Genomic DNA, 15,746 nt, shown 5'->3' on the forward strand with positions numbered 1-15,746 from the left:
TTCTAATGTTCCTTTACTTTAAGATTAATTTCTTCATGATGATGATTTATTCAGAGAAAAGCAAAAAATTTTTAGTACAGTGCACTATTAATGAAATCAATCCAGAATTTTTGTATTAACTAAAAAAATTGCTTGCAAGCAACAAGCAAAATAAAAAGTTTAATTTGGTTATTTAAGTTTTTTGTTTTACTAAAAGTAAAGATGTAAAAAATATCGTATGATATACGATTCTTTTAAGCTTACATTAACCTGGCCTTGACAAATGAATGCATAAGGCTTACTGAATATGTAGCTGAAAAGAGTTCTCCGCTCTCATTAAAACAGAAAAATTATATTTACTTGCACACTCATGGTTGTCAACCAAATAATGTCCAATCGCAAAAAAAAATAATTTTTCAGGTCTTTCCTAAAGACTACCAAAGCAGCTTTTCAACATTTTTGGCACACGCTGATCGATTCTAACTTGAAATTTTCGAAATTTTTTCCCAATTAAATTTTATTGAATTAGTGACAACTAAATTTAAAAGTGATGTTACTTTTTTCTTGGGTGGAAGATGCATTTTTTCAAACTCCACTTAAAGGTCGATCAATATACAAAGTTACATTAAACAAACATGGCCGAAAACTCGATTTACTTCCTCAGAAATATTGTCAAGGTAAGGAGGAAATTTTAAGTACACTGAACACTTCTGAGGGCCAACAACTTTTAAAGCTGTTAAATTCTTGTTATAACTTTTGTAACTAACTTACCTGAATAGCCAAGAAAAAGGAAAGTATTTTAAACTCGCCTTCAAGATAGCAAGGAGAACAAAGTCTTGTGAAACGCTTCACTGAACCCTTTAAAAATTTTGCTTGACTGGACCAATAGATGCCCACGGAACATTTAATGCCTCCGAATTTAACTGTTAATGGATTTCGTTTAAAAGTTCTCCGTCGGTTGATTGTTAGACACAAACATCCAACAAGTTAAATGAATTGTAGTGTTCTTCTTTTGTATATTAAAGATATTGTGAAGGTTGTTTAAGTGAGTTAGAAAACAGATACTTTTTTTTTTCAAACATGACAAAAGTGTCACCTACGTATAAAAGATACACAATAGGTCTCTTATATCTCAAAAATAGCACACTTTTTAGGTAGCTAACAAACATATTGGCCAATGTCTACTAAAAATTAAACAAGCTTGATAGTTCTTAGTTTGTAAAATTTGCTAAACCAGAGATTTTATTCGAAGCTCACATTTTGTTCTGTTAGCAACAAATTCGGTATATAAAACAAACATTTTTTTGATTATACAAAAACTTTTACGGACAATATAATCAACAAAACGTTTGAATTGTTTTTAGAGTTGTTTTCAGTCAGTGATATAACATGATGTGGTGTTAGCAATTGATTCAGAATTCCTTATCAGCATTTATTATTTCTTCAGAAGTAGGTAGAAACGTGTGTCGATTTGAACTACTACTAAACAACAAATTGACCGATTGGTTAATACTTTAGTATGATACTTTTGTGAATTTGTGCACTCTAAGTTGGGAAAAATAAAAAAGTTTTGTTAACTATCGAAGTAAAACTCTGAATATAATACAATAATTAAATTTATTGTGTATGGTTATTTTATTTTACAAAAAAAAATTCTTCTAAATTTTACCTACAATCTTTGTGGTATTCATTTAATTGGTACCTTTATGAAAACTTATACCTAGGTTTAGTCCAAAAATTCGTTCTAAAAAACTGCTTACTCGAACAGTTAGATATTTGGGTGAGCGACAAAAATCCGAGTCTGATCTATTGGCAGAAACAACTTTTTATTGAATATAAAAACACATACAACATTTAAAAAAAAATTAAGTGGAAAAATTTAACTTATTGTTGACGAGCTCTTTTTTCTGAAGCTTTATTTCATAAAAACTTACAGCGATTCATGCATAAAAAAATAATAAATTTAAAACAAATTATACACATATTCTATTAAGGATAACCTTGCCATAAGTTTCCAGACTCAAGAAGTGAAAGTATTTCAAGTAAAAGAAAAAAAGTTCCATACTTGCTCTAGAAGGACCATACCATTTTAACTTTCGAGGCGAAAATACTTGAAGTGAACGGTAACTTAAATCGCCGTTTGTCACATGTTTAAAAAATTAGAACTTATGCTTGTATGTGTATTTGTTTTTTCTAAAACAATGCAGAACAAGTTGAAACATCCCATAGTCAAATTACCGTTTTCACGGTATATTTTGAAAGAAAGTGGGCACCAATTTTGCTGTTTTTGAATTGCCATCGTTTGAATAAACTTAAAAGCCGTACTGTTTCATAACATCAAGTATTTCAAGTGTCGCTACCGACACATACTTGCTATTTACGCAATTTTTGTTTTGGGGACTCTAAAGCGTCACAATATTACTAGGAAACAAAGTTGAACTTTCATCATAGTAGTGTGTGATGTTTATTAAAACAAGCTACACAGGTACTGTGCGCAAACTTTCGACATACTTGCCGGAATTTTTTTTTTGTAACAACTATATGTTTCCCGATGTCTCTGCGACTTCATAACAACCCATGGACCTGATTTCAGACAAAAATGATATTGAAAAAAAAAAGTTAGGAAACGAAGATAGTTGAGCAACAAAAAGCAATGAGCTTTATTATTATATTACATTTTAATGCCAGTTTATTATTTTAATCTAGTTTCAAAAATAGTGATAGTTCATAAAAATAGAAACTCTGATGTTCTTAGCATGATAGAACTTTCAAAAATCTTATCATTTCAGATATTAAAAGAGTAATTATAAAAACCAACTTTTCGTAGGAACTTTAGAACTTGAATTTAGTTTTTGAACAATTGATGAAGAGCATTGAAAACTACAGCATAAAGAAAAAAGTTTATTTAGCTGTTTTACAATGTAAGGGATTGAAAAGGTGTGTAACTGAAAATATATTTACAATTTAAGTTTAAGCTCCTTGACTTTTACTATCATACTTTGTTGCATACGGTATGATGATTCAAGTTTTTGTAAACAACATTGGTATAATTTCAAAGTTTATTTCATTAACTACTAGTTCTTACAAAAACTCACGTAGCTTCGTACAAAATTAACAAAAAAGCTAAGGCGTTAAATAAAAAAACTAAAATACATAAAAAAAGTATTATTGATATTAAAAACTCTTTTACGTATAACTGAACACAAGTTTAACTATAGAAAGTCTGAATTATACCTTTTTAAAGTTTATCAAATCGTCTATAAAATATTAAAATTGTATTATAAGTAGAAAACAGGTTAACTGTGATATTTTTCAAAACAACAGTTATCAAAGGAATATTTTTCATTTTAAAACAATGAGTTGTAGTTTTTCATTGGTCTTAATAGCTTTTTATGAGTTAAATAGTGTGAAAACTTAAAGAGTTGTTTTATTGAGTTAGATTTATTGGTGTATTTTTTAAACATTTAAATAAACTTTTATTTATTTGAATAGTTTATAATTAAAAAATATTAAACTAAGAGATCAATCATAAAGTAAAACATTCAAAACATTTTTTAAGTTTAGCTTTAAAAGTTTATATTTCACTATTTAAAATAAATTATGTTAAGTTCTAGTTGAATGTAAAAGTTCAAGTAATCTGAACTACTTTTATATGGTTTATGTACTTAAGAAATCGTAAATACAACATTAATCTTTGATTTTTTTAACTTTGCTCTGCTAAATTTTATGTCACGAAATATGTTAAAATCCACTTTCGTACCTGTGTTTGAGCTTAGATTGTATTTGTTTGGATAAATTTAATACCTCCTATAAAGCTTACCTAAAGGTACAAATCTCTTTTAAATTTATGTTTAAAGTTTTTGTTATTTAAGTTATTATTACTAGTTATAAAATGTTAATTATAAAAGTTTGTTTGGTAAAACTTTGTTATTTTCCTAAAATTTATTAATTTTTATTATTTTGTTTAAAAGGGGTTTTCCCCTTAATTAGGAGTAAATCAATAATTCATAACAACTTTTATTGAAAATGTAATTGAATATTGGAGAGTTGGTTTAGTTTTTAAATATAGTTATAAACTTGTCAATAAATTTAATAACTTGCTTATAAAACTGTATAATGATTAAGAACTTTAAACTCTTCTTATAATTTAAGACCATTTACTCAAATATATATCACTGATAAGAAAACAGTCTAACAAAAACTAAACTTAAGTTGTTTGGAATACTTATTAGTTTTTAACAATACTACAACAGTTTTAACATGTTTGTAAAACATAAAAAAAAATCAAAATATTGTACAATTTGTTTGTTTATTCATAAATAAAACTTAATATTCACCTAGCATGATGCAGTACTAATATGAAGCTGGAATTAAATAGTTAGCATATATTTTTATTTGATGTGTTTCTTAACCATATTAAGGATAAAAATCAATGTTTTTAGACTAATCTGTTTCTAAAAAGATGCTTTGTTTTAAACAAACTATATAAATACATGAAAAAGTTTAATTTACTTATCATAAACTTGAACATTTAATTGCTTTCATTTTTAAATTTTTATGTTCTTTTGTATTGTATTGCAATTATATCACTCTAAGTTTTATGTATTAAGCCTGTTCATACTACAATTATACATTTGGTGAAAAATCTTAATTTTATTTGTAATTATAATTATATATTTATATTATAAATTAAGCTTTAAACTAAACTATTGTTAAAGGCTATTATGGTTATGTTAAAGTTATGCTTACAAAAGACATCAAATATAGATATGAACGTAAGGCTAACTATATAAAATTCAGCACAATATTGGTGCAACATAATGCTAGATAATTGCCTATTTTTCTAATTGTAATTGTTGGAATAATAAATTTAAATCCACCTAAGTATTGTAAATGTGACTTTGATTTTTTGGCTATATTAAATTAGGTTCTTAAACCCTTTTAATTTATTTGCAAAGTGTTATTTTAGTATTACATTACCCTTTTTAACTATTAACAAGTTTTAGTAGTGTGGACTTGGGAAGGAGTTTAACTTCAAGTTGTCTTATAGAGGTCCTAATGACAGCTTTGTAAACTCTTTGAGTTTAACATTGCAATATTGAAATCCAGTGGTTTTGACACATACACAAAAAAGTTTTTAAAACTAGAGATTCTAAAGTTTTTGGGATATTCATTCCATTAGTCTTGAATAAAATCCTTGTTTAAGGAAAAAACCTAATCTTTATATAAAGCTCTTCAATGATACTTCAAAAAACTTCATAATTATATGTCCAGTAAATTTGCCAAAAATAAAGTTCTGACTTTCAACCAGAACTGTCTTCTGAAATAGGCAAAATTTTAAAGCTTTTTTTTTGTTGAAGTACTTTTTATACAGTTTTAATTTAATTCTATCAAGAAATAAAGAGTAGTTTTTCACTTAATTGATAAAAAAGTAGGTCAAATTATAATAGTATTATTTAAAGTTTTTCTATTCTTTACATAATACTTTTTTTGTATTAACTGTTTTGCTATAGTTACATTTTTAGGTTTAGATTCAGAGCTGTAGTAAGTTAACATTAAAATTTTTTTTTGAATAAAGTAGCTTTATGTATTAAGCTTGTTTTTTATGCAAATTTGAAGTATTTAATGTGCTCGATTATATATTTTTAAAATCATTTAAAGATTAATTTTTCATACTTATTTATAAACTGTTTGTATTATACTGAATTTGTTAGTTATATTTTATTGATATGTAGTTGTTTTACAATGTTTGAGGCTGTAAAGGTAAAATTCATATTAGAAATAAATGAATATAAATAAGGCTGACTCAAATTATTTAGACATTTTTGTAGTATATTGCTAGGTTTTTTGAAATTAAATTTTTTCCTTAAAATTATGTTTTCTCTTCCTTTTTGTGGTTATTAAAAACAAAATTCTTACACTACTTTTTTAATCTTCTCATAAACTCAAGCTAATTTTTAGTCACATAGACTGGATTTTTACTTCAATGAGTGGCAAACCTGTTTAGTATAAATAAAAACTTAATGTGTAATTTTAAATAAATAAAATCAGTGCCATGGTTTCAAACATAAGTATAATCTTTTAATTAGTTTCTGATAACTGTGTTTTTTGAAAGTATTTACATGTAACTTAAAACCTCTACTAATCTGCATCTTTTTTTTTGTGTATCAATGAGTTTTCATAATATTAAAAACATACAAGATTAAAAGAAAATTTTATATTGCTTTTCAAAAGGTAAGCTAGTAAATTTTTGTAAAAAGTTTTAATATTTTAAATAAAAATAAAAACTTTTTAGTAAAATAGTTTTTTCAAATTCTTTACAAAATTAAACCTGTTTACCAAGCTAAATAAAACTTAATTTTTTATTTTGGAAATAACCAAAAAACTCTTTTGTAGCTAACAGCTGTATATAATATTATTAAAAAACATCTATTTTGATAAAAAACACAAAAGTAGGTTACGTATATAAGTTTTAAATGAATTTTCCTTTTTATTTATATATTTTTGATTATTTACAAGAACTTTATAACAGGTGTACTGTTTAGTTTTTAATAAAATATTTTTTTTATTCCATGCAAAACACCCACTTTGTAGCTTAGTGGTAATTTCATTGTTTGCTCTGTAAGATGGAAGGAAGGCAAACAAGGTGCAGCTGTTCAAGCTGCTGTAACAACCAAACTGGCAAACCAGGTTACCATGACTACAACGACCACAATTGCCATGAAAACAACCCTCTGTGGAACCAGAACATGGGTCAGGAACTCAGCTGCCATGAAATCAGAAACAGCCAGGAAGAAGAGTCTTCAGAAAATTGCAACCCAAAACCCAAGAGCATAAACCTTTATGACAAACTAAAAAACCGCAAAAGCATGTTTTTTGTGCATAAAATAATAGACATTTTCAAGTTGATAGTCTTGCTTGCATTACTGATAACCCCAAGTCCCACATTTGGCCTCAAAAACACAAACTTCTGCAACTTCAACCAATCGAACTGGGTGAACATGACGAAGGAGATGTACAGCAAGGACAGTGAAGCAAGGGGGGAGTTCAAGACTTTCAACCACACCATGCACAAGTACATATCCCCGCAGAGGTACACTTACGACATGTTGGGCGGCAGGACTGAAGACAATTTGAAAACATGCCTGGTTAGTTGATTATTAAAGTTTTTATATAAAGTTCAGTATGAGTTTTTATTAGAGGTTACTTGCTACAATGTTTCAAGCTATAAGGTCTTATCAAGTACAAACTATTTAAAACTTGCCTGGTAACTTAATTGTTCAAGTTAGTTTTTTATATGAGATATTTGATTTAAAAGGTTTTAGTGTAATTTTTAAATGTTTTTTTCTATTTATTTTTGAGCCTTATGCTGTAAATTTTGTAAACATTTCGAATTTCACCTCAAAACTTTCCTGGTTAGTAAATTGTATGATGTTTGTTTTTATATATTTATGTTTGAGGTTCTAAATTGAACAAAAATAGTTCTCAACTTATTTAAAATAAGGAGACAAGTATAAAAGTTAAATTATTCAAGATTTTTATTTGCAAAACTAAGTTACACCCTTTAAGGAATCTTCAGTTACAATTTAAATCTTGTTCAAATATAATTGTTTTTATATAAAATTTAGTGCGTGTGTTTCATAGAATTTTTGCTATAATAAGGTCTTACTAAGTATTTAAACTTGTCTGGTTAGGTTTTTGATTTTGTTTTACTGTTATATAGTTTTATAAAAAGCCCTTGGTGTGAATGTTTTTTATGTTTTTTGTATATTACTGAGCCTTTTGCTATTAATTTCGAAACTTTTAAAATTTCACCTCAAGACTTTCCTGGGTAGTAAACTGTTAATTCTTAAGTTGTTACTCTAAAATTCAATTGTAAAATGCTTTTGATTTTGCTGGTTTCTTTTTAACCAAATAGTTTTTGTTTGCTTAACTTATGAAAAATATATAATGTTAGTACCCATAACTGAGTAATACATAATTTAGAGAATGTAATGAAACTAATTTGTTATCTACATGAGTTTTTATAAACTTTTTATTTTTTTCATTGTTATGGTATACACATATAGTTTTATTTTTGTTGTTGTCCTTTAGAAAATTTAATTAACTTTCATACTTGTTTTTTAAATTGATTACAAATAGTGCTACTAAAGGTTAGAAAATTTGATCGTTAAAACTATTAACAGTTGAAAAAAAAAATCCTTGAGTTGAAACTAGATAGAATCAATATTTTTGTTGTATAGTAATACAAAAACAAAAAGTTAAAATATATTCAATTAATTTGTTATACCTATGCAATTAAATAATCAAGGTGATCTAGAATATTAAAAATGTTTGTTTACATGAATTACATCCAGAACTAGAGTTGTGATTTAACTACTTTTTTAACTTGGCTACTAAAACCTTAAAATTTTTTTAAAATTTATCGTATAACATAGACAACTCACATAAATAAAATCTTGTGAATGTTTAAATTAAGAAGAAATATTATGATATGTTACATACCTGCACGTTTTAAAGTAAAATTTGACTAAACATATTCTTGTTTATTGATATTAAAGATTAAAAAACAATAAGCTTTTAGATTTAGTTAATTTTAAATATAAACTTGAAACTTATTCAGATTTTTGTGTGTTTATTTTAAATTAATTATTTTAAAAAGCTCTTTTGTTTGATATGCGTAATCTTGGCTTTATTTAAGACATTGGTGTACCCTTTGATGAAGTTTTTCTGTAGTGTAATGTATATTTAAAAACTTTGTAAGTTTAATAACTGAAGTATGTCTATTATTTTTTAAATAATTCAAATTTATATACTTAAGTAAACTCATGTAATTAAACTGTTATTTTTTGATTTAATGAAAAAAAACTCTTTAAAAACTTATCTCAGGAAGCTTTTGTCCACTAAAATTTAGTGCAAAAAATTAGAATCTTTTAAACTTTTGCTCAGAAATTCTCTCAGATTTTCATTCATTTTTTTTTGCACGAAAGTTTACTAATGACGTCACACTTATTTATAATTTTGACCAACTTCAAAATTAGATATTTAAACTGAGTATGTTGCAGAGATATTAATTTTTGAAACGGCATTTTGTAATTTATAGCACGACAATGATCGTTTACATCAGTCGTGTAACTTTGACACCATTGACTTGAATTGTAGATGTTCAGTCACATACTAAAATTGAAAAGTTTGATCCTAAATGTTTGTTTTGGTTTTACTATGTCTGTAGTGTGACAATGGCCGTTTATATAATAGTATAAAATCTTAGGACTATAAGCATGATGCGCTGTCTTATCATTCAGACAATTTAATGAAAAAAAAACTTGTTAAATTTTTTATGTAAGTTAAACTTATTAATCTATAAAAGTTCCTGATTTTTGAGTTTAATAATCTTTTAGCTTTTGATTTTTCTTATACCGTTCGTTTTCTTTTAACAATTTTGTTTTTGTTAATTATTTATTGAAACATTTGCGTATTTTTATTAACTAAAGAGCACTTCAATTTATTATTTTCTCAATAACTCATCATTTTATAGGAAAGTAAAGTCATGAAAACCAACTGTTTTCTTTGTCTTAATGAAGAATAACCTTTGAAAAATTGACTCATAAAACTTTTGTTTGCTAGCATTTAGTTGCAAAAATTTGAGATCTTTTAAACTTTATACTCCCAAAAGTTCTCCATGATTTTTACTCACACTTTTTGCACAAAAATAGTCCACTGACATCAAACTTATAAACAAACTTGATCAATTTAAAAGTTAGAAATTTGTTCATGGTATTTTACCATGCTTTTATTACTGTGTTTTTATTTTAAATAATTATTTTAAGCACCAGAATCATCTTCTACATCAGTGTGTATGAACTTTGATATCTTAATCCTTATATAACAGATAGCACACTAGTTGTATATTAAAACTAGAAAGTTAAATGATAAATAAATGTTGTTAGTGATTGTAGCTTGTAACAGTGGCCGTTTATATAACGGTAGAAAATTTTAAAGACTACAAGGTTGATGCACTGTTCTGACAAATGTACTGTAGCTGGAGCATAAATTATTTATTTAATTATATAGCTTTTGGTTATAAAATGTCTTTTTTCAATAAATACAAATCAAAATGTTACAACATGCAGTTTTTTGATATTTCTACTTGGTAATGTGAAACAATTTTCTGAAGTAACTTAAGTTATAAGACTAGTTACTGATACTTTTTTTTAGTTTATACAGGCTGGCCACTAAACCTGGAATCCTGGAAAAACCTGGAATTCAATAATTTAGGCTGAAAGAAAACATGGAATAGCTTGCTGGTAATTTGAAAAATTAAAAAAAAACTAGAACTTTGAATGAAAACTACTAAAATACCTGGAATTTTAAACAATTGTTACGTTGTAGTAGTTAAATTTTGATTTGACACCAAAAATCTATCATATAGATAAAAAATATTTGTCATCATCAAATTTTTTATTATTAAAAAAAGCATTTTTTGTAGCTTTACAGTATCTTTTCAATGTTGTTTACTATTTAACACATGTTTTTACTTTAAACTTAATTTTTAATAAAAAATAGACTCAAAAACTACTGACTACAAAAAAAGACTATACTTTAAAAATCTGGAAGAAATTCAGAAAACCTAGAAGAAATTTTAAAAAATCCAATAGCCACCACTTTTATAGCTTTGTAGAAAATAACTAAATTAAAAAAAAATATTTGTATATAAAACTGTAACTTTTTGTTAAAATAAGAAAGTGACTACAAAATTATGGTTTTAGTTAATGTTTTTATTTTATTTTTAATCTAATTATTTTTCCAAAACTGAAATCAAGCTGAATTTAAGAGTAAATATTGCCAAACTTTTAGGTAAGAAGCAAGTAGCATTGCAGTTGCAATTTGAAATAAAAACAAAACTGTAACATCTATACAGATTATAACCATAACTACATAAAACTTGTTACTTTTTATATAGTTTTTGTTAAGTTTTGTTTTATCACGCTGATAAAGTCTCTGTATGTTTGTAAGAATACTAGCATAAGTAAATATTTTTTAAAAATGTATTTTATCCGCTTCATTAAACCAAACAAGTGTTTCTACTGATGCAAAAAAGTGTGCTTAATTTTCATACCAATGTTCACACTTAATTGTACAAATCATTTTGTTGTGACCTCCTACTTTGTAATAAGCTTCTACTTGTTGGGTTAACTAATGCAAGTACACACTGCTGTTTGTACTAATACCTAAAGCAAAGACAGTTAGAAGTTTAAATTAAAAGTGATAAAAGTTATATCAAAATTTTGGAAACACAATTAATTAAATTAGATAGAATTAGATCTTTAGTATGATAAAAACTATTTTATAAAGAAAATTTATTAATTCTAAATTGGTAACTTAAAACTATCTAAGAAAAATTTCAAATGACGTATCAAATTCAAATTCCAGAAAGCTTTAGTCCGAAAATATTGAGCACAAAAACTTAGAAATTTTTAAATTTTGTCAAACATACTTTCTGATTTTCATTTATAATTTTCGCACGAAAATAACTAAGTGACGCCATAAGTTTTAATGAACTTGATCAACTTCGAATTTAGATGTTTATACTAGTAAAATTTCCAATGGTGAATTTATCGATAAATAGCCTGCTGAATTTCCAACACGTCAATGACCGTTTACATTGGTCGTGTTTAAATTTATCACCATTCACTTGTGTACAATTAGACTGAAAGTTTACATCTCGAATGTTCTTTTTGTTGTTGTTACGTGTGTAGTGTGATGGCGGTCGTTTACATGTTGGTATAAAAATTTTAGTGTTATGATGAGCGCAATGCACTGCTTTTACAGCAACAGATGTAGCTGGGGAACATCATGTTTTCATAACTTTGACTGAAATGAGTTTAAAGTATATTTTTTGTGAGTAGCTTAGAATGCAAGACAAATTTTTGAAAGTTTTTTTTTAGTTTATAACTTTGCGGAAAGTGATGACCAAGATAGGTTTATTTTATTTGTATAAAAAAAAAACCTCGAATTTTTTCACAAAACTTTCTAACAAGCAAGTATAAAGTTTTGATTTAAATTGATATTATAGTTCTGATTAGGTTTTACTCCTAATAAGATACATTACTTAATAAAAAAAAATAATTTTTTTGTTGTAAATTTTTGTTGTAAGTGCTGCCTTTGAACAATCATTTTGATTTATATGCATCCTTGAAATTATAGAACTTATGTAATTTTATTCAAGGTGCTAGATAAGTTGTCTGTTCAGGTTTTTATTGTTGGTACTAATACAATATTTTTTTTTAAGAGTATTTACAATGAGAACAAGTTCAAAAGTATAAGTTTTCATCGAACTGAAATTGAAATGTATTATAACATTTATAGAAAAGCAAACTTTTGTATGTTGTAACTTTTTAAAAGGTAATCCGGTAAGTTTTTAACGAGAATAAATTATAATATTTTGTTTTGTTTATTTAGTCTATAAATTGATTTTTTATTATACTTAAATAAGTTACAACTAGCAATGATACTAAATATAACTTTTTCAAAAAAGTTACATTAACTTTCTTAATATGCAATTCTAATAACACCTGAGAAACACACTAAATTATTATTTACAAAACAAAAGTATGAATAATTAATTTATAAAAAATAGTTTCAAATGAATTTCTAAGTTCAAATAAATTTATGTTTTTCAAAGTAAATTCAGAATTTGATTAATAGTTATAAGATAAATAATTTTGCAAAACAGGCCAATTAGAAATCTTTATTTGTATCATGACATATAACATTGTTATTGGTGAAACCTTATCAATATTTGTTACAAATGTATAGTTATAATAAGTTATGTGGCTGCAAGTATTTTAAGCTAAACATATTTTTATTTATTGACTTATTAAAAAATAAGTTTTGTCATTTAGTTAATTTGATAAAAGTACTTTAAAAATTTCTTATAGTATCATTTAAATTATTTATCTTAAAAGTTCTTGGTTGACTTTTGAATAGTAGTTTTCTTCAGTTTTGAATTTTATTAAGACGTTAAGTCCAGTTGTGACAAAAATTTTATTTAGTTTGTTAAACATGTTTTCTTAATTGATTATCTATTAAAAGTATCCGCATTTATTGTTTCTCAATAAATAATTTTAACGGTAATGTAATTGTTATTTCTATTAAAAAAACTTCTTAAAAATTAATTTCAAAAGTTTTCGTTCAGTGGTCAAGTGTGTTCAAAAATTAAATACTCGTAACTTTTGTACAAAACCTCTCTCTGATTTTCATTCATAGTTTTTTGCATGAAAATTGTTAAATGACGTCACACCTGTTAGTAAACTTGACCAATTTAGAAGTTAGTTATTTAGCCAAGGTATCTTTCCATATTTCTATTACTGTTTTTTATTTACACTAACTGTTTAAAAACCACAATTATCTTCTTCATCAGTTGTGTATAAATAAATTATCACTTTTATAGTACACTAGTTGTATATTAAAACTAGAAATTTGAATGATAAATGTGTTTGTAGTGTGACAGTGTTAGTTTGTATGTTGGTATATGATTTTAAGGATTACATGCATTGTTCTGACAAAAAAGATGTAGCAGGAGCACACATTTATTTCTATATGTTTTGTCTATAGTTTGTCGTATTTTCAATAAATGCAGAATAAAATGATTAAATGTGCTGCTTTTTGATGAGTTAACTTTGTAATGTGAATAAAGGTATTTGAAAACATTATTTTCCATAAGTGCTAATATTATGAAACTAATTTTTGAGAATCCCTTTTTTTGTTTTAATAGTTTAGTTGATCATAATAAACACACTAAGTTCATTTTATTTGTATAAAACTTAATTTTAAGCTATATTAAAGTTTCTAAGAAGTAATTCTGAAACTATTAATTTCTCAGTTTTTTGTTTTAATTTTGGTTTTTCCTGATAATAAATACGTTATTGAACTAAAACAAATTTGTTTAGTCTTTTTTTTAAATAATTCAAAAAGATTTTATAATACCATCTTCAATTACCATCTTGATTAAAAACTATTCTCGATTTTGTGTGTTTTACTTTTATTTTTTTAAGATAATTTGTCTGCTCAATTTTAGTTTTTGGTATTTGCACAGTACTACTTATTTCTAAAAGTTTTAAAAAGTGAACAACTTTAAAAGTATGAGTTTTTATTAAAGTTAAACATATGTACAATATTGAAAGAGATCAAAGCTTTATAATAAGAAACTATTTAAAGCGTAAATCAATATGACCGTGATATACTTAAATTGATTAATTTAGGTTAGATTCTTGAAATATGGTATTTTTAAAAATATTTGAACTTTAAAACACATTTGCAAACGTATATTGAATAAATTTTATTATTTTATCTTTTTAACTATTAAGTTTTAAAAAGGTTTTCGTGAGTCGAATGTTTGTAAATAGTTGAGTTACTTATACGATGAGTTAATGAAAGATTAACAGTTACTTTTACAGGTTTAATTATTACTCTAACTTACAAATGCTGCTCGCAAACTTTTGTTTAACACTAAGTTTTCGAAGTGGAACTTAGGTTTAAAGAAAATTTTGCGTACAGCATTTGTAAGTTAGAGTAATAATTAAACCTGTAAAAGTTTTTTATTTTTCATGCATACTTGACTGCTGAACGAAAACTTCTGAAAATAAATCTTTAAGAAGTTTTTTTTAATAGAAATAACAATTGCATTACTGTTAAAATTATTTATTGAGAAACAATAAAAGCAGATACTTTTAATAGATGATCAATTAAATTTAAGGATTTAAAAATTTTGGCGTTATTGTGCTCTAATTGTTTGTCAAAAAGTACATGTCTTAAAATATGTGCTTGTCAGTTTTAGATATTTTTTTAAATAAAAAAAATATTTTCAAACATCAAAAACATTTTTATTCTAAACTGTACAAGAACAGTTTTGTAAGAATTATAATGATATTCACTAAAAACTTTTTAAACAAAAACAAACAGTTTGAAATTTTAATGAAATTAATTTAATTTCAGTTATGAAAAATTATCAAGTGATGAACATTTGTTTGATTTAAATATAATTAGATTTTTAAAATGATTACTTTTGCAACATGTTAATCAAAAAAGTTTTGATAGTATATTTAGTTTTTTAATGTTACATAGATCATTTATGTTGATAACATTTTATTATAACAAATATAAGAAATATGAAAAAATTAAGAATGAACTTTTTGAGGTAACCTTTTGCTAAACATATTTGCTTAAAAAAACAAAAAAGTGTTAGTAAATTTTAACTTTTTTAAGTGACTAACTTAAACTTAATAATTTTTTTTGTGCAGATTTAAGTATACTGTATATAAATATAAGTTTCTACCCTTAGATTAAAACGATTTTGAATTTAATTATCTATTTAGTTCCTATAAAGCATTAAGTTTGTTGATGATTTTTTTAATATTAATAATCGAAAAAAATAATTGTCTGTTTTAATAAAAAAAGTTTTTTGTAACATAAGTAATAAGTATAGTTAGTTATCATTAATCAATGATAATAGTTTGTACAATTATCTTAAATATTTACTTTAATACAGTTTTCTTTCAATTAGTTTACCTGTAAAATTTTTCTTAAATATTTATGAAATTGTATCAAAGTTAAAAAACTTTTTCTTCTAATTTTTATTCATGATTTTTGCACGAAAACTGTCTAATGACGTCATAAGTAAAACAAAGAATAAACTCACAATTTTATATATTTATTTTGAGTAAATATTTCCTAACAGTTAGTTTTTCCCTCTCGGTTGTTAATTT

At 25.1% G+C, this 15,746-nt stretch overlaps 1 protein-coding gene across 1 annotated transcript in view; it reads left to right on the forward strand.

The window, feature by feature from the left end:
- The first annotated feature begins 6,515 nt into the window (after positions 1-6,515).
- Positions 6,516-15,746, forward strand: part of LOC145842526 (uncharacterized) — a 53,515-nt gene continuing 44,284 nt past the window's right edge. Inside the window, exon 1 of the mRNA XM_082949986.1 lies at positions 6,516-7,127. Coding sequence (XP_082806112.1) covers positions 6,606-7,127 — 522 coding nt within the window. The 5' untranslated portion in view covers positions 6,516-6,605. The remainder of the gene's footprint in view (positions 7,128-15,746) is intronic.

The sequence above is a fragment of the Thalia democratica genome, chromosome 8 (genome assembly GCF_965202585.1).
Source record: "Thalia democratica chromosome 8, ktThaDemo2.hap1.1, whole genome shotgun sequence".
NCBI classification, from domain to species: domain Eukaryota; kingdom Metazoa; phylum Chordata; class Thaliacea; order Salpida; family Salpidae; genus Thalia; species Thalia democratica.